The sequence below is a fragment of the Carcharhinus amblyrhynchos genome, chromosome 14 (genome assembly GCF_965287045.1).
Source record: "Carcharhinus amblyrhynchos chromosome 14, sCarAmb.v2.hapA, whole genome shotgun sequence".
Classification (NCBI taxonomy): Eukaryota; Metazoa; Chordata; class Chondrichthyes; order Carcharhiniformes; family Carcharhinidae; genus Carcharhinus; species Carcharhinus amblyrhynchos.
The window spans coordinates 36955157-36979442 of record NC_137337.1 but is presented as its reverse complement, the minus strand read 5'-3'; the positions used below and the strand labels follow the sequence as shown (position 1 = coordinate 36979442).

Genomic DNA, 24286 nt, shown 5'->3' with positions numbered 1-24286 from the left:
ACCCCCAACCCTCAATTGCTGCCCCATACTGACCAGCTGACACCTCCCATTTGCATAATCCTTCCCCTACCCCCTTCCCAATTAGGCTTCATTCCCTCAGGCTCCATCCCCTTGGCACTGCTGGGTGCCCGATGGACAGTTCCAGATGCCAGTTACCATGCCCTGCCAAGCATCCAGGGGTTTCAATGACATCCGGTCCTGAGGCCATCACATCTAGTTCCAGTTGGTGGGAACCATCTGTGATCCTTGCTGGTGAGGACCTCCACTGGTGAGGTCAGAAAGTTAAGTGAGCCCAAATTATTGTGTCCTGAGCTCGCTAATTAAAATAGGCTAATAAGTATTTAAATCAGCCTTGCACCCTTTCTGCCCTGCTATACTACTCCCACCAGCACAGCGGAGCAGAAAAATTCCACCCTATATGTTATACCTACAGCATCAGTTTTATTGGACATATGTCTATGCTGTAATAAGGAAGTTGGTGGCAATACAATCACTTCATAGTGATTGTGTGCACGATAAACTGTTAATAAAATTTGCTGAAATTAGGGACATGCTATCAAAGCTTTTCATCGTGCACTTATCAGTTTGCTCACAAGAAATGACCAAACTGTAACAAGGGAATAACAATTTTACTGCCTGAGAAGTGAGTCCGATTGGTTGGGAAGTGGACTCTGGTGGAGGCATCACCATGGAGAATGAACATTCAACAGTTTTTGTTTAGTTGAAAAAGGTACAAAGTATAGACATGTTCCTTTTATCTGCAAAGAACAGGGCTCTGAGTGTGAATATATGTGGCTTCTAGCTCACATAAGTGAACTACACATGAGCCTGACTGACCATCTTAAACTGATTTTCAGTGTAGTTAGCACAACATGTGATTAGGTGCAACTTAGCAATTGGACAACAATGAAACAATCCTTATTATGATCAGATTTATACTCAGCCAATTTAAAATTGTCTGAATGAGCTAAATTAGAACTTAGAGAACAGTCCATTTCCTGGTTCAGGGAAATACTTTGTTAATTGTGAGGTGCTTTAGAATGTCCTGTGATGATTGTATGATTGGTTCATTGATGAGATTCATGGGATCAACATGACATTATTGCTGGTATTCATAGTATCATAGAATCCTACAATGCAGAAGGAGGCTATTCAACCCATCAAGTCGGCATTGACCACAATCCCCCCCTAGACCGTAGCCCCATAACCCCATGCATTCACCCTAGCTAGTCCCCCTGACACTAAGGTGCAATTTAGCATAGCCAATCCACCTAACCTGCACATCTTTGGACTGTGGGAGGAAACTGGAGCACCCAGAGATACTAAGAATGTGCAAATTCCACAGAAACAGTGACTCAAGCCAGGAATTGAACCCGAGTCTCTGGCACTGTGAAGCAACAGTGCGGCCATAACAAGGTCCCACTGAAATTTGAACTCGGATCACTGGATTCAGAGTCCAAATTGCTAACCATTACACCATGGAACCCACTAGCCCATTCGACTAGCCTCAGATAACTCTAAGTCAATTCTTTTAAAGATAAGGTAGTCTTATCTGGAGAAGGAGAGAAATGATTTCCAGTGTGGATGAGTACTAGCAGTACACATGTGCACACACGCACACATAAATCATCCCTAACCCTTGGCTTTTGTGTACGTTCTATAGCATTTAATAAGTGGCTTTTTGTGGCCCTCCAGGAATATGCACCCCACTACTCTTGTACCCCATGTTGGGTAAATGGAACCTTTTGTGTATTTCTCAGTATCTTGATTTGGAGACCTTTAATCGTAGTGATGAGTTTTCGCATAGGTCAAATATTTGGCACACCCAGAATAAATCTCTTTTTCCCTAAAACGGCTTGCGTCCATTTCTGAATGCACCTCACGTTTTCTCTTTGTTCCTTATTATGCAAGATAACCTGTAGTGGAACCCTAAATGTGACTGAGGAAATGTACAGTAAGTTAACAAGACCTATGGTTGATTGTGGCTCCATTTGCTGAAATGTCTTACTCCTAGTTGTTCTGTTCTCTGTCACAATTAACTTTGATGTTTCATATAGTTTCAATTATAAAAACAGGTGAAATATGTAACTCTGTATTGAAAATTGCTAACTGAAACATGTTTGTTTCTTTTCTCTTTAATAGGGGTAATATAATGCTTCGGAGTTTTGCAACTGATACATTATTTGATGTGGATGCAATAGTAGCAAATGTATTATTGTAAGTATGTTATTGTTCTGTTTTAAACTGAGTTAATGCCAATAAAAGTGAAATTGACAGGAGCAAATAGTCCTATACTTGTAAATAATATTTCTAACTTTTTAGTGGAAGTTGGTGTGATATGTTCAGGTTTCCTTAGTTGTCAACATGCAAGCTATTTTTGTTTATTAACTGGAAATATAAAAACATAATAGAAATGAGCTGCCATTGATTGCTGTGACTCAGAGAAATGAGTCCCACCATCTTGTATTGAATCATGATATTTCATGCTTTCTTTTGATACCTTTCATACAACTGCTGCGTATCAAATGAAAGGTCAGAAGCTAAACTTGCATATTATTTGATACAGATAGCATCAACCTTTCCAATTGGCATTTTACCACTGCTAGAAATAAGTATTTTTTTTCACTTCCCTTTCCTGAACACCCATACATGTTGTGGAATAGTGGTCAACAGTGGCACTTTGCCTACCTTAACGCAGAGTGGTATTATTTTTCAAGAGTAGTTGTCCTGATCTGACCAACATGTATCCCTCAATTTTCACCAAAGGAAGTTAACTTTGTAGTTTATGGCACCATGCTATACAGAAATTAGTTGCTATCTTTACTTACACAATACTGTTAGTGTTTAATTTTCAAAGGTGGTTCATCAGCTATGAAGTACTGAGTGACAGAGGGAGAGCGAATTAGTATTTGAAAAAATAAGGGACCGTGATCATGACTGATTTATAGTGCTGAAAAATACAGGCAACATCAGCATACCTTGGGGTGTGAAGGTGATGAGGGTCACTTTTCTGATGAGATAATCTCACTTATTCATCAAAGTGCACAACAATCCTACACAAAATTGATCACATCTTATGGCAAGCAATTGAAGTGGAAGTTAGATGACCAGAATGTTCAAAAGCTGAACTATTCCATTAAATCATAAGCAGTGAAAGCAATTTATTTTCTTTGCGCTTCATTCAAACAATCATCATTTACTCAAAAATGTAAAGTTTAACGGCTACTTAACTGAGCAAGCCAAATCCTTCCAATGATGTGGATGCAACTGTAGCAAATGTAATATGCAATTTTGATTATTTTTTGTTCTCAACTAGTCACCATTGTTCTGTTCGTTTGTTTAGACTGACTAGGTCTTGAGCCCATTGCCAAACATTGTTCTTTAAGATATTGCCCTCTGCTGTTCTTCTCCTCTCCTCATTGTTTGACTTTATTTTCATTTTATACATATGTATTTAGCATTCTGCTCCACATATATGTGTGCGATGCGTAAAAGGTTGTCAGAAGCATTTTTACTTGGCTGGGGTGATCAGTGTTCAGATGGTGATTGAATTCTCCATTTAAGAAAGTTATTATGATGAGTTTGGGAATATTAATTTAAAATACTTTACAGTAATATGCGTTTCTTAATAGAAAATATGATGGTAAGATGGTTTCTTACAATTAGAATTACTCCTCTCCCCTGTAGATAGACTTTTTTCTGGGTTGAAGTTCTGTGGGAACAACGACCCCTGGCAGCATGCCTTTCAGAGCATTCTTTGAAGTATGAGTGCAGTGAGTACTAGTTCTATGTGGGAATACTGTAATTAAACTTATTATTGTCCTGATACATGCAATGCAAGATTTCTAGCAGGAATCCTGTGTAGTAATCAAGACTGGGGACATGTTGTGTTTTATCTTTTTTCACTTTCTGCATGCTGAACCCAATGATAGTATCCTTGGCATCACCCTACAAAGAGGAAAGAAAATTACAGCACAGGAACAGACCCTTCAGCCCTCCAAGCCTGCACCAACCATGCTGCTCAACTCAACTAAAACTCCCTACTTTTCCGGGGACCATATCCCTCCATTCCCATCCTATTCATGTATTTGTCAAGACGTCCCTTAAAAATTGCTATTGTACTTGCTTCCACTATCTACCCGGGCAACGAGTTCCATGCACCCACCTCTCTCTGTGTAAAAAAAAAACTTGCCTCGTACATCTCATTTAAACCTTGCTCCTCGCACCTTAGGCCTATGCCCCCTAGTAATTGACTCTTCCACCCTGAGGAAAAGCTTCTGACTATGCCCCTGATAATCTTGTTGACTTCTATCAGGTTGTCCCTCAACCTCCTTTGTTCCAGTGAGAAAAAAACAAGTTTCTCCAACCTCTCCTCATAGCTAGTGCCCTCCTTACCAGGCAACATCCTGGTAAATCTTTTCTGTACTCTCTCCTAAGCCTCCACATCCTTCTGGCAGTGTGGCGACCAGAATTGAACACTATATTCCAAGTGTGGCCTACGTAAGATTCTATAAAACTGCAACATGACTTGCCAATTTTTAAACTCAGTGCCCCTGCCAATGAAGGCAAGCATGCCATATGCCTTCTTGACCACCTTCTCTGCCTGCGTTATCACTTTCAGTGACTTGTGAACGTGTACACCCAGATCCCTCTGCCTATCAACACTCTTAAGGGTTCTGCCATTTACTGTATATTTCCTATCTGTATTAGACTTTCCAAAATGCATTACCTCATGTTTGTCCAAATTAAGCTCCATCTACCATTTCTCCACCCAAGTCTCCATCTGATCTATATCCTGCTGTATCCTCTGATGGTCCTCATCGCTATCCACAAATCCACCAACCTTTGTGTCGTTCGCAAGCTTACTAATCAAGCCAGTTACATTTTCCTCCAACAAGCAAAGGTCCCAGCACTGATCCCTCAGGAACGTCACTGGTCACAGCCCTCCATTCGAAAACACACCCTTCCACTGCTACCCTCTGCCTTCTCTGACTGAGCCAGTTCTGTATCCACCTGGCCAGCTCACCTCTAATCCCATGAGACTTCACCTTCTGCACCAGTCTGTCGTAAGGGACCTTGTCAAAGGCCTTATCAAAGTCCATGTAAACAGCATCCACTGTCCTACCCTCATCAATTATCTTTGTCACTTCCTCGAAAAACTTAGTCAAGTTAGTGAGACTCAACCTTCTCTTCACAAAACCATGTTGCCTCTCACTAATACGCCGACTTCTTTCCAAGTGAGAATAAATCCTGGCTCGAAGAATCCTCTCCAATAATTTCCCTACCACTGATGTAAGGCTCACCGGCCTGTAATTACCAAGATTATTCTTGCTACCTTTCTTAAACAAAAGAACAATGTTGGCTGTTCTCCAATCCTCTGGGACCTCCCCTGTAGCCAGTGAGGATACAAGGATTTCTCTCAAGGCCCCAGCAATTTCCTCCTTGCCATCAGGCCCTGGAGACTTGTTCACCTTAATGTTTCTCAAGAACCCCCAAACCTTCTTTTTGATCTCAACATGACTCAAACTATCTACACAGCCTTCTCCAGGCTCATCATCCACCAAGTCCTTCTCTTTGATGAATACTGATGCAAAGTACTGATTTACTACCTCACCCATTTCCTTTAGCTCCACGCGTAGATTCCCACCCCTGTTCTTGAGTGGGAAAACCCTCTCCCGGGCTACCCTCTTGCTCTTTATATATGTACACAAGGCCTTGGGATTTTCCTTAATCATGCTGGCCAATAATTTTTTGTGACCCCTTATTGCCTTCCTTGCTCCTTCCTTAAATTTCTTTCTAGTTTCCTTGCATTCCACACTTGCTTCGTGTGTGCCCAGCCTCCTAGCTTTGACAAATGCTTCCTTTTTCTTTTTGATTAGTGCCTCACTATCTCCCATTATCCAAGGTTCCCAAAACTTGCCATGCTTAACCTTCATCCTTGCAGGAATGTGTCGGTCCTCAATCCTTATCAATTTACACTTGAAAGCCTCCCACATGCTAGAAGTTGATTTGCCCTCAAACATCTGCCCCAAATCTACATTCTTCAGTTCCTGCCTAATATTGTTGTAATTAATCTTCCCCCAATTTAGCACCTTAACTTAAGGACTACACTTATCTTCATCCATCACTACGTTAAAGCTTACTGAATTGTGGTCACTGTTCCCGAACAGCTCCTCTACTGAAACATTGATCACCAGGCTCATTCCCCGATACCAGGTCCAGTACAGTCCCTTCCCTAGTTGAACTATCTATATGCTGTTTCAAGAAGCACTCCTGGATGCTCCTTACAAACTCTACCCCATCCATGCCCCTAGCACTAAATGAGGCACGGTCAATATGGGGAAGTTAAAATCTCCCACCACCGCAACCCTGTTACTTTTACACTTTGCCAAAATCAGCCTACGTACATGTTCATTTATCTCCCGCTGGCAGTTGGGCGGCCAACACTGTGACTGCACCCTTCCTATACCTGAACTCTCCCCATAATCCCTCCGCTCCGAGGCGTTGTCTCGCAGTACAGCTGTGACATACTCCTTAATTAGTAGTGCAACTCTTCCATCCCTTTTACATCCCCCTCTATCCTGCCTGAAACATCTGTATCCTGGAATGTTACGCTGCCAATCCTGTCCTCCCCTTAACCAAGTCTCTGTAATAGCAACATCATAGTTCCAAGTACTAATCCAAGTTCTAAGTTAATCTCCCTTGTTACACTTCTTGCATTGAAACAAATGCACTTCAGTCCACCAGACTGTCTTTGATTAGCAACCATATCCTGCTTGCTCTTTCTCTGAATCTTACTGGCTCTATTCTCTGCTTCCCCTTTAGTTAATTCACCTTTGCTTTGGTTCCTACCCCATCTCCCCACCAAACTAGTTTAAATTCTTCCATGTGGCACTGGCAAACCTCCCTGCCAGAACATTTATGCCCTTCCAGCTTAGATGCAGCCCGTTCTTCTTGTATAGGTCCGACCTGCCCTGGAAGAGACCCCTAGGTAGAGGTATTTCAACAAAGTCATAAAATTGAACCTGGGGCTTTTTAACTATTACTTTAAACAAACATACTAATAGACTGTGTTATTTGAAAACTATCTGTTTGTATCCCACATTTCTGAATTACCCAAAACAGTTTGTGTGTCAGATGTCATGCAGAGTAACCAGCTTGAAATCGGCATGAATTTGCTTTTTAAAAAAAAGCATCATCTTGTTGTAAAGTAACACACAGTTACTTTCTGTACTGCTCATAGTAAATACATTGCAGAGGATTTTCAGTAATTTTCCAAGTTTTGTGTATTTAACTTGCCTTCCTCCAGCTGAATTCTGCAATAATATTTGCTATTAAGTTTACAATTACTTCTCTTTAGTTTCAAATGGTAAAGAATTTGAATTATTTCCTTCAGTGAGTTAAAGCTGTTTATTGTGAATGACTGAATATATATTGCTCTCTTATAGTAACTTGCTGTTCAATGAGATAAAATATGTGTCCTCATTAATGGATCTTTATGACATTGAAGATAAAATGAAAGGACGAAGAGATATCATCTTTACATTTGTACGAGCAATAGGAGTGCCAGGTATTGTTCAAATAAGATAACTTGAAGTTTAGTGTTTTTGAACTGCTTTATGAGCGCTCTGACACAAAACACACAGACCCTGGTAACAATGATTAATTCCAGGTAAGACCTCATCATATTAGTGATTTATTTTGTTATATTATTTTACACAAAATCCAATTTCAACCAGTGCTCAGAAAATTATCTGATATCACTTCTCATTGCTTACTTTCCACTCTGTCCCAGAATAGACATTACCCTCAGCAGAATCATTAGTGGCATCCTTCATGACTATGATCTTCTTGTCCTTGAATTCTCCATGATATTCAGTATGACCCATCACTGTACACACCGTCAATCTCTTGTGGTCAAACACTGTGGGTAAGCTGTGCCTCAGTGGAGTCAGAATAAAGCAGGCAATGGGTCCTTTATCTATCCATCTGCCACTTTTGAAGTATTTTAAAATTCCATCCTTGACCTTTTTTCCCTTTTTTGCATGCCAGATATTCTCTATAGATACTTGTTAATTTCCAGTGTTAGCTTCCAGTGTATGGTGATAATATTCAGCTTCACTTTTTCATCACCAGTATTGAAAATAGGGATGAGTTTTTTGGTCTAATTTTCTTGTCCCGTTTTGTTTATGTTGCTTTTCTACAAATCACCAGGTCCAGATGAAAGTTTGCTGTCTATATTCAGAGAGTACAAATTTGGTTTAATTTTAATATTCCTGCTTTAAGTTACTGATTAATCAGTTGTCAGTCAACAAACAATGATTTTATTGTTTATCTGTTCCCCTGTCATATTATCCCAGTAGCATAAAAACTGATATAACCTGAGTGATGTGGCTGAAGTTTGAACATTGTGTCCTCTCTTCCTCCTGTCAACCTTCTGTTTCTAAGATACTGTCAGTAAGAGAGGGGATACCAATAGTGAAGTGGGCTTACTAATAAAGCATTCCTAGCCTTTTCCCTATATGGCCGCCTTGAATTTATTTTGCACTCTTTCTTCTCATGACTCCAGTGACAGTTTACAGTTATGTGTTCCACTGAATTTCTAATGTACAAAGTTAGCATCAAATCACCCAAAAAAATTGCAGTTATGTTTCAGTTTGTGTAAAGTTAAGCTGCATGAAAATATGTTTTCAAATTATATGGTCCTAATATTTGTGGGGCAAGTATGTTAGCAATGGCAAGATCCAGATTTGCCAGGAAGGCAAAGGTTTGAATGAGTTTAGTTGCCTCATTAGCATATTTTTCCTCCATTCCCTATTGAGAAGTCAGTCAGATGGAAAGGCTGCATGACCGGAAAGTCAGGTAGAAGGCAGCAGCTGTGAACTGCTGGGAATAGTCCAAAGATGCTGGGAAAGTGGATTTGAAGCCTCAGATCAGCCATGATCATATTGAAATGCAGAGCAGACTTGGTGGGTGACACTGTTCACTTCTGCTTGTATTGTTTGTGTTCTTTATCTAAGATGTTGTCTGGTGGGGTGCTTGGACTGTGGCAATGAGGAGGGAGGGATGGTGGAACAGTCTAAGGCATAGTGAGGGTGGTCGGTCAGTTGCAGCGAGGGAGGCAAAAGGTTATAGAGCATTAAACTGACAGTTGAGAGCTCACAAGATCATGAAAGTGACATGATTGGAAGATTCTGGCAGAATTGCTTGACTCACAAATAGTGACCTATAAAAGCATTTGTGTGAAAGATCAGACAGCCCCTGCACCCTTTACCTGCTGGATTTTCCAAGCATTGGAAAATATGACTGCTAGTGTTAAATTTAAATGGTTTCCAAATCTGAGGAAGAGAGCCTTATGTAAACATTGTAATCATTAGCCCACTATACAGAGGTGGGTTTATCAGAAGTTCTGTATCCACTGCATTAAGATGGAAATAGATGCTGGGTTGGGGTCAGGTTTCCCATATTAAAGATACTTTGATTTTTTTTTCTGCTATTTTCTGATTTTGGTCTTCAGATTTTCATTGAACAGGAGGAATTTATGAATAAAATATGAGCCCGTTTAATGCATCTGTTAACCTAAACCCATTGTATTACAATTTGAAGGCATGTTCGAGGATTGGAGGGCTGTTCAGAACCAGAATAAATTGCACAAAAAAGAGAGAAGTGCTGACTTGAAGGATGATGCAGCACTTAAATATCAACAATACATATATGCTCCAGTTACCTATCTCCATCTTGATATTTAACTTTCTCTCCACTCCCTCCCATTTTTTTTCTCTCTCCCCCTATTGACCTGTATGTCATTTCCTATGGCAATTCTGATATGAACATTGCCATATCTGTCTGTAACGGTGGTCTGTCATGTCACCCAGTGTTGAGCTAATGGAATGACAGCACACACCTGTAACTGTCACTAGTCATGCTGCTAACTGGATGCTGTTTGATTTCCTTTTCCAAAATAAAACACGCAAAATGTTTTTGAAAGAACTAGATACTTCTGCTTTTCTATCAGTAACTAAAATTTTATTCACAAGTAAAGTTTATAGAAGATTTTTAAAATTATATATTTTATGATAATCTTTTGAATTCTGTTCTCATGTCTTAAATCATCCCTTAAAAATATTACTTGATTATTTCCAAAACTCTGGCCTCAGAATTGACATGTGCACTCAAGCAATGAAGTTATATTTTACAGAAGTGCCATGTACTATTTGCCAAGCTGCATTTAGCTAACCATATAATGCAATGCTTTTTAGCATCTAAAAATTTTTTTTTTTTCTTTTTAGAATTATTATTATTGTGACCCTATGTATGCTTCAATTGTAATGTATTATTTATGATTTGTTTCAGAACATAGAGCCATTATGGAAACTGCTTTTGTTTATGGTGCTAAGTATCAGTTTGTACTGACTACAGAACAAAGTGTTTTGGAAGGCATGGAGTAAGTATGACAGTAATTGAAAAAGCAGTGATAATAAACTTACCACTCGAGTTTCAAATTATATCAGCCCCGGATTTTGCAGTTGGTGGCAAATGAACAACACTATTCACTATATTACACTTTCAACATACACTCTAAGGGCTTGCAGTGATTGGAGTTCTGTTTCAATCCAGCACCCCCTACAGGCTACCTAGGATCTATGTGACTGAGGCAAACAATTGTCTATCTCTAACCAATCAGGTCAAAAAATTATTTATGAGATATGCAGAGTTGGAAGTGCCAGAAAGTATCATCTGGAATCTTTAATTCAATATTCTGTCAGAAAGCAAAATTGAGAGGGAAAGGAAGAGGGGATAAAGAAAAGTTTGAATTTTTGAACAAGTGTTTAGGGGGAGGCAGTAATGTAATGGTATTGTCACTGGATTAATAATCCAGACACCCAAGATAGTCCTCTGGGGACCTTCTCAGTGAGAGAGGTCACTTCAAAATATTTTCGTTTTTTTCAGTTATTCACATAATGATAATTTTTTTTTCTTTATACTAGCAGAACTGGATTGGAGGTTCTTACGAACTCACTCAATGTTTTCTGACTAGACCTTAAGTAAAATAATACACTACATATTATTTTGATATATTCCCAACACTTACTGCTCTTCATATCTTAAACAATTTTTGGATCTGATTGGTTAAAGAGACACACAATTGCTTGCCTCATTCACACAAATTCTGATGGCCTGTAGAGAGTGCCAGATTGAAATGGAATTCTATTCACTGCAAGCCCTTATAAAGTATATAAAAAGTGCAATAGTGATGAATGGGTTTGAATTCCACCATGGCAGATGGTGGAATTTAAACATAATTAAATGTGTGGAAGTAAAAGTCAAATGATAACCATGAAACGACTGTGGAACATTGTAAAAACCCAGGTTGTTCACCAATGTCCTTTAGGGAAGGAAACCTTGTTGTCCTTACTTGATTTGACCTATATATGACTCCAGACCCACAGCAATGTTGACTCTGAAATGGCCTAGCAAGCCACTCAATTGTATCAAAATGCTACAAAGGAAACACAAAAAACTTCCAAAATAATTAAAATCTAACAGAATGATAATCCACACTTGGGTGCCAGAGAGTAATTAAGACCTATTATCCCATTCAAAAAATACATATACTGGCATGGCTAAGCTTTTTCTCGCAGGTTTGGTGGGTAACGTGTGCAAGTCCAGCAACTTCATGCCCTTCGGTATAGTGAAATACCAATACTTGGAGAACAGGGCAATTTGGATTGTAACATCCTGATTTCCACATTTGGCAGAGCCTGAGTAATTGCCAGAAGTTATTTAATTTACAGTTTAAAAAAAAAAGATTTATTATTGACACATGTACTGGTATATAGTGAAAAGAATTGTTTCTTGCGCGCTATATAGACAAGCATTCCATTCATCGAGTACGACGGGAGAAGGAAAGGATAGGGTGCAAAATATAGTGTTATGGTCTTAGCTAGGGTGTCGAGAAAGATCAGCTTCATATAAGGAGAGTCCGTTTAGAGTCTGGCAGCAGGAACGAAGATATTCTTGAGTTGATTGGTACGTGCTCTCAGACTTTTGTATCTTTTTCCCGAAAGAAGAAGGTGGAAGAGAGTATGTCCGGGGTGCATGGGGTCCTTGATTATGCTGCCTGCTTTTTCGAGACAGTAGGAAGTGTAGACGGAGTCAGTGGATGGGGTGGCTGGTTTGTGTGATGAATGGGCTACGTTCACAGTCTTTTGTAGTTTCTTATAATGGTGAGTGCCAGCAATCCCGCTGATATTTTTGCTGCAAGATCAGGTGAATGTGGAGTGAATGTGTATAAAAATAATGTATAGTTATTTTACTTACGGTCAAGTTGGAAAGTCCACTAGTGTTAAGTGAACGTTGAGCAAATATAAAGCAAAGTTTGTAAGAACCACAAATTTAATATTGCCAATAAAGGAAAGAAAATATCTCTCTGATTATGTGAATAACTGAGAAAAAATTGAAAGATTTTGGAGAGGCAGCTGATCTGTGACCTCTCCCACTGAGAAGGGCAAGAGCAGCAATATCATTAGAATGCTGTCGCTTCCATATTCTTCTCCAAGTCACCAGGATTCTGAATTGAACAGATTGTTCCTTCATTGTAGTTTGGTCAATAGCCTGGGATTTCTTATTTAGCACCACTGCAGGAGTGCCATCACCTCGAGCTGCAGTGGTTCAAAGAAAAGGTCAGTTGCCATTTTCTTGGACCTACTGGGGAATGGGCAACAAATATACCTTTGCAAGCCTCTTCCTTAATCCCAAAAATATTTTTTCCAAAACACCCAACGAATAAAGTGTTTGCACCTAAAGGATATACTGCAAATTCACCATGCAAAATAGAAATATAGAAAAAAACATAGAAACCCTACAGCTCAGAAAGAGGCCATTCGGCCCATCAAGTCTGCACCGACCACAATCCCACACAGGCCCTACCCCCATATCCGTACACATTTACCCACTAATCCTCTAATCTACGCATCTCAGGACACTGAGAGCAATTTTAGCATGGCCAATCGCCCTAATCCACACATCTTTGGACTGTGAGAGGAAACCTAAGCACCTGGAGGAAACCCACACAGACACGAGGAAAATGTGTGAAATCGACACAGAGTAACCCGAACCGGGAATCGAACCCAGGTCCTTGGAGCTGTGAAGCAGCGGTGCTAGCCACTGTACTACTGTGCCACCCATTAGATAGAGCTGATAATAAATGATATTGAGCCCACTACAGTTCAGAGTGTTGTAATTTTGCTACTGAAGCAAAACTAATTTTTTTTCAAAAGGGAGAAAGAAAGCTTTATGTTCTGATCCTGGAGACTGTGTTGACCTTAAATTGGAATCATTCTTGAAACAAATCTTTAATGGGATGTGAGTATTGCTGTCTAGTGTAGCATTTGTTGCCCGTCTCTAATTGTCCTTGTACTGAGTGGCTTGCTAAACTGTTTGAGGGAAGTTAACAGTGGACTGCATTGCAGTGGGTTTGAAGTCACGTATAGACCAGACCAGAGAAGGATGGCAGATTTCGTCCTCTGAAGGGCATTAGTGAACCAGATGGGTTCTTACAATTATCAGTGATAGTTGTGATGATCACCATTACTGATACTAATTTTATATTTGAGATTTATTAATTGAATTTGAATTCCAAATTTTTGAACTCATTTCCCTAGGGCAGTAGTCTGGCCCTTTGGATTATCAGTCCAGTGACATTACCATTACTCCCTCTGATTGTGATATTGAGATATTGTGCTTCAGAGATACAAATCCATCCTAGCAGAATGATGTTTTGTGCTTTATCAGCACCAGTTTTCATAATGCCTTTTGTGCTCCAACTTACTTTGCATAAAGTTACAGGTGATTAGATGGAAGTTGGGCTTTGGGAGCCAAGAATGAATTAACCTGATCGCATGTTAGAAGCATTTTGTAAAGAGTCAGCGAGATGTTATTGCAAATATATCTGAAACCTATAATATTTACTACCTGTAAGGTGTAAAACGTTTTCTTTATCTTCTGCTGTCTTTTAATACATAAGGTTTCAGCAAATTTTGATGCATTACATCAAATGAGCAACTTACTGTCCAATTTAGGTAGCAGCATCAAATCCTGCTCCAGGTCTCAAGCTACCCATCAGTAATGACCTATGTTAGTGAAGTTAGATTCCAGTATATTTGGGCTATGGATCTGAACAGATGTGTTTGACCTAAGTGCTATGGCCTGCCTGTCAGAAAACCCCTGACCCTGCTGGAGTATGAGGTCTGAAGGAGGATGTGCATTTTAAATATTCTGACTCCCCTGTGGGCAGATCAGGGATGTTAGGGCAAATTTTGTTGCAGAACACTGCTGCACAAATGTCCTGGCATCCCTTGGCCCAGTAGTATTTGCTTGGGGCTTATTAGCTGCTTAATGGAATTGCAGCTTCTGAGATTATGAGAGAACCAGGTCAATACATGAGTATGGACCCTGGGTGGTCCCTATTTCTGCCAGTTTAGAGGCTGGTAGATATATGCTTTGCTCTGAACAGGACCTCTTAGAAATTAGAAGTGGAACTGTCACTTATCTGGGTGTAGCTTTCTTCACAGGCCACCTGATGACCTCTTGTATGAAATGCTGTGGAAGTGCCATTATTTATTTTTAGGTTGCTGTTGGCAGTTGGATAGAAATTTGTATACTGAGGATTTCTGTTTCTGCTAAAATATCCTTATGTTTCATTAGTTACAATGTTTTGATATTCTTGTCATCTAATCATGCAGCCTGGAAGATCCAGATAGACTTTCAGCAAGACTTTGGTTCTTTCACTGCAAGATGGCCATGGATAGGAATCAGCCTTGTAAGAGGTCCTATTTTGAAAAGCCACTAACTACTGTGAATATACATTCTTACCTTAAAGTTTTGGAGGCCCCACTTGTGGTGAGTTAAATATTTATTGAATTGGATTCATTAATAGAGAATTTTGAAGCATTTTTAAACCAATATCTGTGGTGTTTCTGTATAATTCATTTTGGAAAGATTGGTTGCCCAAATAGAAAATACTGATAAGTAGAATCCTAGCACGTGTTGTGCAAAGTCTATCATAATCTAAATCAGACTTCAAAAGGAATTACAGCGGCCAGGATTTTCCGCTCCTGTTAGCATTGGTTGGGTTTAGTGATAGAAGCGGGAAATGTTGCAAAAAGGCCAAAAGTCACGTGTAATGATGGCGTGAAAGCTTGTCATGATTGTTCCCTCTCCCCCATCAGTGGCAGGCCAGGTTCCCTACTGTGCAATGTTGTTGATTTTCATTATTGAGCCGGAATCAAGCCCTCTGTCAAAAAGTCCACCCATGGTGTGATGTCAGAACAGCATGACTCATAACTGCCTTCGAAAGGTGTGCACCTGGTGAGCACCCCTCTGAGGGGAGCTTGGAGGTAAGTGCAGCACTCAGAATGGCTCCACATGTTTTGGGGAAAGGTGATACCTGGCTTTGCTAAGGGGGTGTGTGGGTCACTAGACTTAATATGAGGGAACTGGGTTTGACCTGGTTGGGGAGGTGGGGCAGTGACATTGGTGGATGGGCATGGCAGTCATCATGGACTGACTTGTGGGGGGGGCGGCTCTATTCATGCCAGAGTCTGACAGTTCTGGGCCTCTACGCCTCTGCAGTGGTTTGGTCTGTCAGCCTCCCCATTCGTTGACCAGCCCAGGACCCTCGCATTGTTGCCCCCCCAACCCCCACAGCCCGAACGTGGCATTCCCAGGCCAGTCCTGAACACACACCCCATCCCCCATCTCTCTTCCACCACCACCACCTCTCTCTCTCTCTCTCTCTCTCTTTCTCACTTCCCCCTCCACCACCACTCACTAGCACTACCCAAAGGCCAAGGCCTCTGGCTTTCCCCATGGGATAGAGTGGCAGGTAGAGTGAGCTTGAGAACCCTGCTGTTTCTGGCATTGGAACTAGTGGATCTCAACAAATCCCTGTACCGACAAGTGAATGTCCTGCAGCAGTGTAGAGCAAAAGTCTTGCACCAAGGCCTCCACAGCGGCCATCACCCTAGCTGTGTTGACTCTGTTGAGTCTCTGTGTCGGCATAATCATCTCAGGCAGAAGGACTTCTTCATTCTATCTTTTAGTCTGAGGAATATAGCTGATATCCCTTCCTGATGTTTTGGAGTTTGTCTTTGGAGCTCCTGCAACTGAGGCATGCCTGTGTCTAGAGGCACATTATCTGACTGGGACTCAGCAGATTTCTGGCCTCGGCAGCCTTCTGTGTGGTATGTCCCTGCTTCCACCTGCTGTAGATCAGAAAGAGTGATGCGCTGATCGGTTTGTGAGCCGAAAGCGGCTCTGAAATTAGGGCCCACCTAATCTCTGCTCTGGCTGTGTGTGGATGGTGGACATCATGTCGGACCTCCACTGTATCTAGGAGTCTCTCCGGGATGGGGGGGTTGTCTGAGAACATGGGAACCTACTTCCTTGTGGAGGGTGTGGTTGAGTATTGTGATGGTTATTAAATCTCTGGATCTGAGAAGCTTTGGTCCGTGCTGCTGCCAGAGCTGGTGTCAAGAACCTGGCTGGTGGATGCCCCGCATTGCTTCCCAGATGTGCCTGTGAAAGAAAGGAGAGTTCATTTGTGCATGGCAGGGGTCTATAGGAACAGGATACATGACTCACATCATTGTTGTTTGATGGACAATGCAGTGCTGGATCCTCACTTGATTTATCGTCGCTGACCTTGACATCAGTACAGGAATGGTCAACATCCTCCCTCCGTCTGCAGGGCTCTCTACCGAAGTCAGTGAGGACTTTCAGCCCAAATATCCAGCTGCCTGTCTGGAATCTCTCCCTCTTATTGTGAGCCAACTTGTCCTGCATGGAAACAGATGGAGAAATTGTCAGCAGGATGTGAGCCAGGGCAGGTGATAAAAATGCTTGCCATGTATAGATCGTGAGTGGAAACAGCATGGTGATGGAGACACAACCTACAGGAAAGATGAAGCTGTATGTGGTAGACTGAGTGGTGGTATCCCTTGAGCTGGCTGTGAGCGAGCTTTCTGTGGATGTGTAATGGGTGTGTGAGTGTATGATTGAAAGTGATGAGAAGAGTGACTTAGCCTGGTAGAACGGAAGAGGTTATTCATCATTTGCAGCACTGGATGCCTGTCCTTCCCATTGCTGGGTTGATGGCCTTGCTGGCTAGTTTCCTTCCTGTGAGCGGCTGGAGGGTATCACTTTGGACCCCCACTGCGCCCAGAAGTCTCTCCACGGAGGCGTCTGAGAAGCTGGGGGCAAATTTCCTTGCAGCTATCACTTGTCATCGACCAACGACTGGCCTTTAAATGTGGTATCTGGATCATTGAAGTGCTGAGGTGTTGGCATGGTGAGCATATCAGAGTCTGCCAGCCAGCCAAAGTGTGATTCCTGTGCATGAAACATTTTGGCATTAAATGCCAAACAATATGGCAGGAAAAGCAGCCATTGTTATTGGCGGGCTTTTCGCACTGACTTTTGTTGATTTCTGGGAAAATCTTGCCAAGTGTTTAAAAATATTTATGTATAATAGGTATGTCCCAAGTCTAAGAGAGTAATGCTGTGTTAACATTCCCAATTTTCTAAATTTTTAGACGGAGGCAACCGTTCCACCAGAGAGAGTCTCTACGGTACACGTACAGTTAAAAATGCCTGTTGTGTTTCTTTTTACACAAAGAGAGACACATGAGCATGACCGGACAATTGCTGAATCTATAGCCTGGCAGCTGCTGGGACGAGCAGGAGTTGTATTAGTATCAAGGTAACATTGTGCACAATAACTTTAATTTTATTAGAAAAAAATATTGATTAAAGAATGGCAATTTTTTTCAAACATTGAGATTGTTTATCTGCTGCATATTTTGAAGCTTAAATTAAGTTGGATTTAGCTGTGCTGACCCTCACTTTCATTGAGCTAGTTTGATGTTTATTGCACAGTTATTCTTATCTTCAAACCGTTCCATCCTTCATAGTCAGGAGGTTGGTCTGCTCCAGAAATAGACATTCCCACGGCTATGAGATGCTATTGAACAATACAACATTGTCCTTTCTATTGTATATGTTTTGCCTGAGGATTAAGAAACTTCTTAAATTTACCCGAGCCTTTATCACAAATAAAGGCACAACACTTTAAATTTGCAGCTAGATCAGCAGAGTAGAGATTAGTTTAAATGAATGTCAATCGTTCTTATCTAGCCATACTAATTTGGTTTATAGAGCTTTAACTGTGTTCTTATCAAAATTCCTTTTAATAAGTGATAACTATTTACATTCAACTTCACAGGACTCAGCTACATCCTAATGTGCCAACAGATGTCAATGTTGGCTACAGGTCTGCTGGAGCGGTATGATATTTATTTTGATGATTTCAAACTCATTTGACTGCATTTGTGCTGCACAAAATCTTGCTCATTCACCCCCATCTCCCCCCTTCTTTGCCGATCTTCATTGGCAAATTCTACTTACTCAACTTGCACACACATAAGCAATGATTTCCTTCCCTCTGGTCTTACCACATACAACCTTCGCAACATTACCCTACTTTTGAATCGGACCTCCTGCATGTTCTATCTCTCCATGAACAACCTATCAGTGGTACAGCTTCCAAACAACTAGATCTTACTCTTTGGAACTTGTTCCTGGAACCTATTCAGCTTGTTTGTCCCTTCACCTTTAAAGCCTCCTTTCATTGTGCATTTGGTCAATTTTATATTTGAGTGCTCATGCACTATCTTTGAAGTGTCTTTGGAGGTTTAGATTTGTCCAATTATGGAAATCAAGTTGTTATTGATTTTTATTTTGCGTGCTTGTACACATCCTGCCTGATTCTTTACCTGGACTTCCAGAAAATATTTGTTGCAGTTCTTTGAAATATACTTTCAGCTAAAGTTGAAACTCATAAAATTGAAGGCAAGCTATTGACCTACTTCAGAAATTGGCTCAATGAAAGGAGACAGAGTATGGGGCTAATGGACAGATACTTAAACAACAGAATGTGTGTCCCACAGGGCCTGAATGATTCACCATATTTATTAACAACTTAGATGATAGGATAAAAAGCCACATATTCAAATTTTGCTGATGACAGGAAAGATAGGGCTATTGTAATGCAACATAGATGGAAGCATAACATTACAAAGAGATGTTCATTGATTAATTGAATGGACAAATCTGTGCCAAGTGGAATTCAGTGCAAGTACATTTGAAGTTCATCCACTTTGCACCTTAAAAGAATAGCACAGAGTACTTTCTAAATTGTGAAGAGTTAGGAACAGTGGAAGTCCAAAGGATGTTAGGCCTAGGTCCATTTATGTAGATCACTGACAGAACAGCAAAACAAAAATCAGAAATGTTAATAGAATGCTGATTTTTATATCCAAGGGACCAGAACACAAGGGAATAAAAGTTTATGCTACAAAACCGTGATTGGCCTGCACCTGGAGTAATGTTCAGTTCTCAACACCGCACCTATGTTAAGCTATGTTGACGAAATGCAGCATAGATTTGCAAGAATGACATCCGTAATCCGTAATTACAAGGAGAGAATACAAAAACTATGATTTTGCTTTACGGAATTTAGAAGGTTAGAAGAGGAGGTTGAAGTTTTTAAGATGGTAACCTCTCAGTTTTGATCCTGATGTGCACATCTCCAGCGCAGACACGCTCCATTCTTTCTTGAACGACAAGCTGCCATGCAATGCAGGATGCAGGCAAAGACTGGAGGAAAATGCACCACATTGCTTTACCCTTGCAAGCACAGGTTCAAGTTGTGCCTTTTTGCATAGTTCAGAGGGCAAACTAGAGGGCCTATATGTGATGATGTTGCCGATGTTAGTGCACAGAACAGAAGTAGGATGGTCCAGAAAATAGCTTTCCAGAGGGACAGACCATGCTTAGTCCTGCTGCAGATAATACAGATGGATGTTGAGGGCCCAGCCTACAAATGGAGATTGAAGGTGATGCACCCAATGCCTTCTAAAATGCACCTGCCTACCTGGTAGAGGATTTGTGCATGGAGAATTCCAGCTCTAACTTATTTGGGGTCGTGGTGCGTGTCATCAAGACCATGCAGCCAACCTTGGAGCAATAGCTAATAGTTGGACATACACAGAGGGATGAGGGTGAGTCTATGACTTCTTGCACTGTGGAAATCCAGCAGTTCTGATAAATCCCACGGTTCATTTCTCTTGTTTGGAAATTCTGTAGGGAGAATTTGATGCATTCTTGTTGCTTTGCAAAGAATTCAGGAGGTGAATTGCTCAAAACAGAGTTCCCAACGTCTCACCTATTCTTAAAGCCACAGTATTTATATGACTAGCCTAGCTAATTTCTGGCTGATAACTCCCAGAGTGTTGATGGTGGGGGATTCAGTGATGGTAGTGCAGTTGAATGTCAAGGGGAGATACTTTTCTCTTGTTGGAGATGGTTCTTACCTGGCACTCATGTAGCACAAATGTTACTTGTCCCTTATTACCCTAATCAGTCTTGCTGTATATATGCAGGAACTGCTTCATTATCTGAGGAGCTGCTAATCAAGTGCAGTGCATTTGATAGTGAACATTACTGGTCTGACCTTGTGATGGAAAGAAGGTTGGTGATGGTGCTGACCATTGGCCAGACACGGCCCTGAGGAAATCCTGTGGTAATGTCCCAAACCCAGTCAACTTCATCAATGACCTTGGGGATTGTTCGGCAATGATTACACAATGTTCAGTACCATTCATGACTCCTCAGCTACTCAAGTAGACCGTGTCCAAATGCAGAAAGACCTGGACAATATCCAGATCAAGCTAGAAAATTTGCAGTGAGTAACCTCTTGACTCCCCGAAGCCAGTCCACTGTCCAACGTAAGTCAGGAGGGTGATGGGATACTCTCCACTTGCTTGGATGAGAGTAACTCCAACAACACTGAAGAAGCTTGACACCATCCAGGTCAAAGCAGCCCACTTGATTGCTATCCCTTCCACAAACATTTACACCCTGTGCCACTGACAAACAGTAAGAAGTCTCACGACACCAGGTTAAAGTCCAACAGGTTTTTTTGGTAGCAAAAGCCACTAGCTTTCTGGCCTCTGACCCTTTGTCAGGTGAGTGGAGAGTTCTGATCACAAACAGAGGATGGAAAGACACACACTCAGTTTACAGAATACTGATTAGAATGCGAGTGTTTACAGATACTTAAGTCTTTAAGGTGCAGACAGTGTGAGGTAAGATAGCATTAAGCATATGTTAAAGAGACGTGTATTGTCTCCAGACAGGACAGTAAGTGAGATTTTGCAAGCCCAGGCAAGTCATGGGGGTCACAAATAGTGTGACATGAACCCAGGATCCTGGTTGAAGCTGTCCTCATGTCCGTCACTTGTCATTCATTACGTGTCACTTGCCATCCTGACTTGGAAATATATCTTTGTTCCTTTGCTGTCACTGAGTAAAGATCCTGAAACTCTGTCTATTACAGTACTGTGCACATACCTATACTATAGGGCCTAGCAGTTCTAGAAGGCAGCTCATCACTACTTTCTCAAGGGCAATAATTGCCTGTGACACCTACATCCCATAAATGAATTTAACAAAAATCTCAAAACCAAGATATGCGCAAATGGAAAATTTTAATCTGGCTTGCTAATAATTAATGTATGGTTGTTTATTTTCCTATATGAATGAAACTGAATGCTTTTCTAAAAAGTCAATTTTTGGAAGTTAAGAATAAGATTATTTCTGTACTTATTGTATTTTAATACCACTAAAATATTTTTGTTTGACTGTTGATTGGCTGTTCTGTTTCTTCAGGATTTTTCCATCAACTATTTGGTTACAACATCTGTTGAAGAAATTGTTGATCTTGTCAAAGGCAAAGTGAAAAATGTATCAACTAGGGAAAAAGATGATGAAGAGGAGAATGAAGACATGGATTTCATAGGTATGAGGTGCAGTTAGATCACAAAGGAGCAAAATTTAATGGCAGCTGCATACAGGGGGAATTGACTAAGTTATCAAGATATTTCTCCCAATGTAAAAATGTTTTTATGTGTATAAGCTGTTGATTGATCGAACACTTCCAAAAGCCAAGCTTTTCATTCCTAGGATCGTTATCGTGAATCTTGTCTAGACCGTCTCCAGGGCCAACATTTCCTTTTTAGAGACTAATGAAATCAAAAGGTGAAGGACATCCACTAACTATTTGAGCCAATTTGGTTTAATTGCATTAATTGAAAACTGATGCCTTGATGACCTTGCTGTACAACAGAAAATTTGACAATATTGTTTTTTGTTCATGCCCATTTTGGGAAAATATCGAGGTAGGAATAGGATTCAAATTTGTAAAGTTACATGTTGTTAGATTGATCAAATACCTTGCAAAATATGATGGTTCCTAATTATAGGACTATGGATGTGCCATGTCACAGAAAGCAATAGATGAAAGTTGTATAATTTAGATTGCAGTGTTAGACAAGTACATTAAGATTTTACTTTAAAGTTTAGGGAAAGAAAAAGCTCTGCAGAATCTTTCTTCAGTATTACCCAGGTAGAAAGGTTGACCCTCTGGATGAGGCCGAGAAGGATCATCATCGACCTGGAGATGTAAATTTAAAATTTAAAATTTTACATCTTGTAAAATTACTCAGCACATCAGATGTACAAGTTTCAAGTATCATTTCAAACATTATACAAGTTCTAAGGTATCCCAATGCAGTGTACTTTTTTTATATAGTGTATTTATAAGCACTCATCACAGTGGATGACTTACTCCACTGTTTCCATTTCCTGTGGAAGGAACAACTTTTTCTTTTTCCATCTCGCGTTTTGTATCATACCACAGGAATAAATTTATGAATACTTCATTACATGGATCAGATTTAAGCTCTGCAGTCTTGCCACATCGAGTCGTGAATAATGGACAATTGAACAACTCAATGGAGGAAGAGGCTCAACAAATGTCCTCATCCTCAATATGTGGGAGCCCAGCATATCAATGCAAAAATAAGGCTGAAGCATTTGCAACAATCTTCAGCCACAAGCTCCAGGTGGATGATGATCCTTCTTGGCCTTTTCCAGAGGGTCATCAGCATCACCGACGCCAGGCTTCAGCCAATTCGATTAACTCCACATGATATCAAAGAATGGTTGAAGGCATTGGATGCGGCAAAGGCTATGGCCACTGACAGTATTCTAGCGGTAGTACTGAAGACGTGCTCCAGGACTAACTATGTTCCTAGCCAAGTTGTTCCAACACAGCTACAACACTGAAATGTGGAAAATTGCCTAGTATGTCCTGTACGTAAAAAGCATAAAAAATCCAATCCAGTCTATTACTGCCCCATCAGTCTACTCTCCATCATCAGTAGGAGTGTTCAACAGTACTATCAAGCAGAACTTGCTTATCAACGGCCTGCTCAGTGTCACTAGTTTGGGTTCCATCAGAACCACTTGGCTCCTGACTTCCTCACAACCTTGGTTCAAACATGGACAAAGAGCTGAACTCCAGAGATGAAGTGGGAATAACTGCCCTTGACATCAGGGAAGCACTTGACCAAGTGTGGCATCAAGAAGCCCTAGCAGAACTGAAGTCAATGGAGATCAAAGGTAAAACTCTCTGCTGGTTGGAACCATTCCAGCACGAAGGAAAATGGCTGTGGTTGTTAGAGGTCAATCATCTCAGTTCCAGTGAGTTTCTTAGCGTGGTGTCCTAGGCCCAACCATCGATGGCCTTGTGGTATTATTGCTGGACTATTAACCCGAAACTCAGCTAATGTTCTGGGGACCCAGGTTCAATTGCTGTCATGGCAGATGATGGAATTTGAATTCAATAAAAGAATCCGGAATTAAGAATCTACTGATAACCATGAAGCCATTGATTGTTGGAAAAACTCACTTGGTTCACTAATGTCCTTTAGGGAAGGAAATCTGCCATCCTTACTTGGTCTGGCCATGTGACTCTAGACTCTCAGCGATGTAGTTGACTCTCAACTGCCTTCCAAGGGCATCTAGGGATGGGCAATAAATGCTGGCCAGCCAGCAACACCCATGTCCCAGTAATGAATAAGTAGCTGCTTCTTCAATGGTCGCCCTTCCATCATAAGGTCAGAAGTGGGGATGTTCACTGATGATTGCACAATGTTCAGCACAATTTATGACTCCTAAGGTACTGAAGTAGTTAATGTTCAAATGCAACAAGATCTGAACACTATCTGGACGAGTGGCAAGTAACATTTGTGCCACATTTGACCATCTTCAACAAGAGAAAATCTAACCATCATCCCTTGGCACAATGGCATTTCCATCGCTG

General features: G+C 40.9%; 1 protein-coding gene across 3 annotated transcripts in view; it reads left to right on the top strand.

Annotated features, from left to right (window-relative positions):
- Positions 1-24286, top strand: part of txndc16 (thioredoxin domain containing 16) — a 128847-nt gene that overhangs the window by 12014 nt on the left and 92547 nt on the right. For all 3 annotated transcript variants that reach the window (XM_080202693.1, XM_080202692.1, XM_080202690.1), the window contains 7 exons: positions 2143-2217; positions 7449-7570; positions 10354-10444; positions 14745-14901; positions 17595-17761; positions 18284-18344; positions 21790-21919. In XM_080202693.1, coding sequence (XP_080058819.1) covers positions 2143-2217; positions 7449-7570; positions 10354-10444; positions 14745-14901; positions 17595-17761; positions 18284-18344; positions 21790-21919 — 803 coding nt within the window. The remainder of the gene's footprint in view (positions 1-2142; positions 2218-7448; positions 7571-10353; positions 10445-14744; positions 14902-17594; positions 17762-18283; positions 18345-21789; positions 21920-24286) is intronic.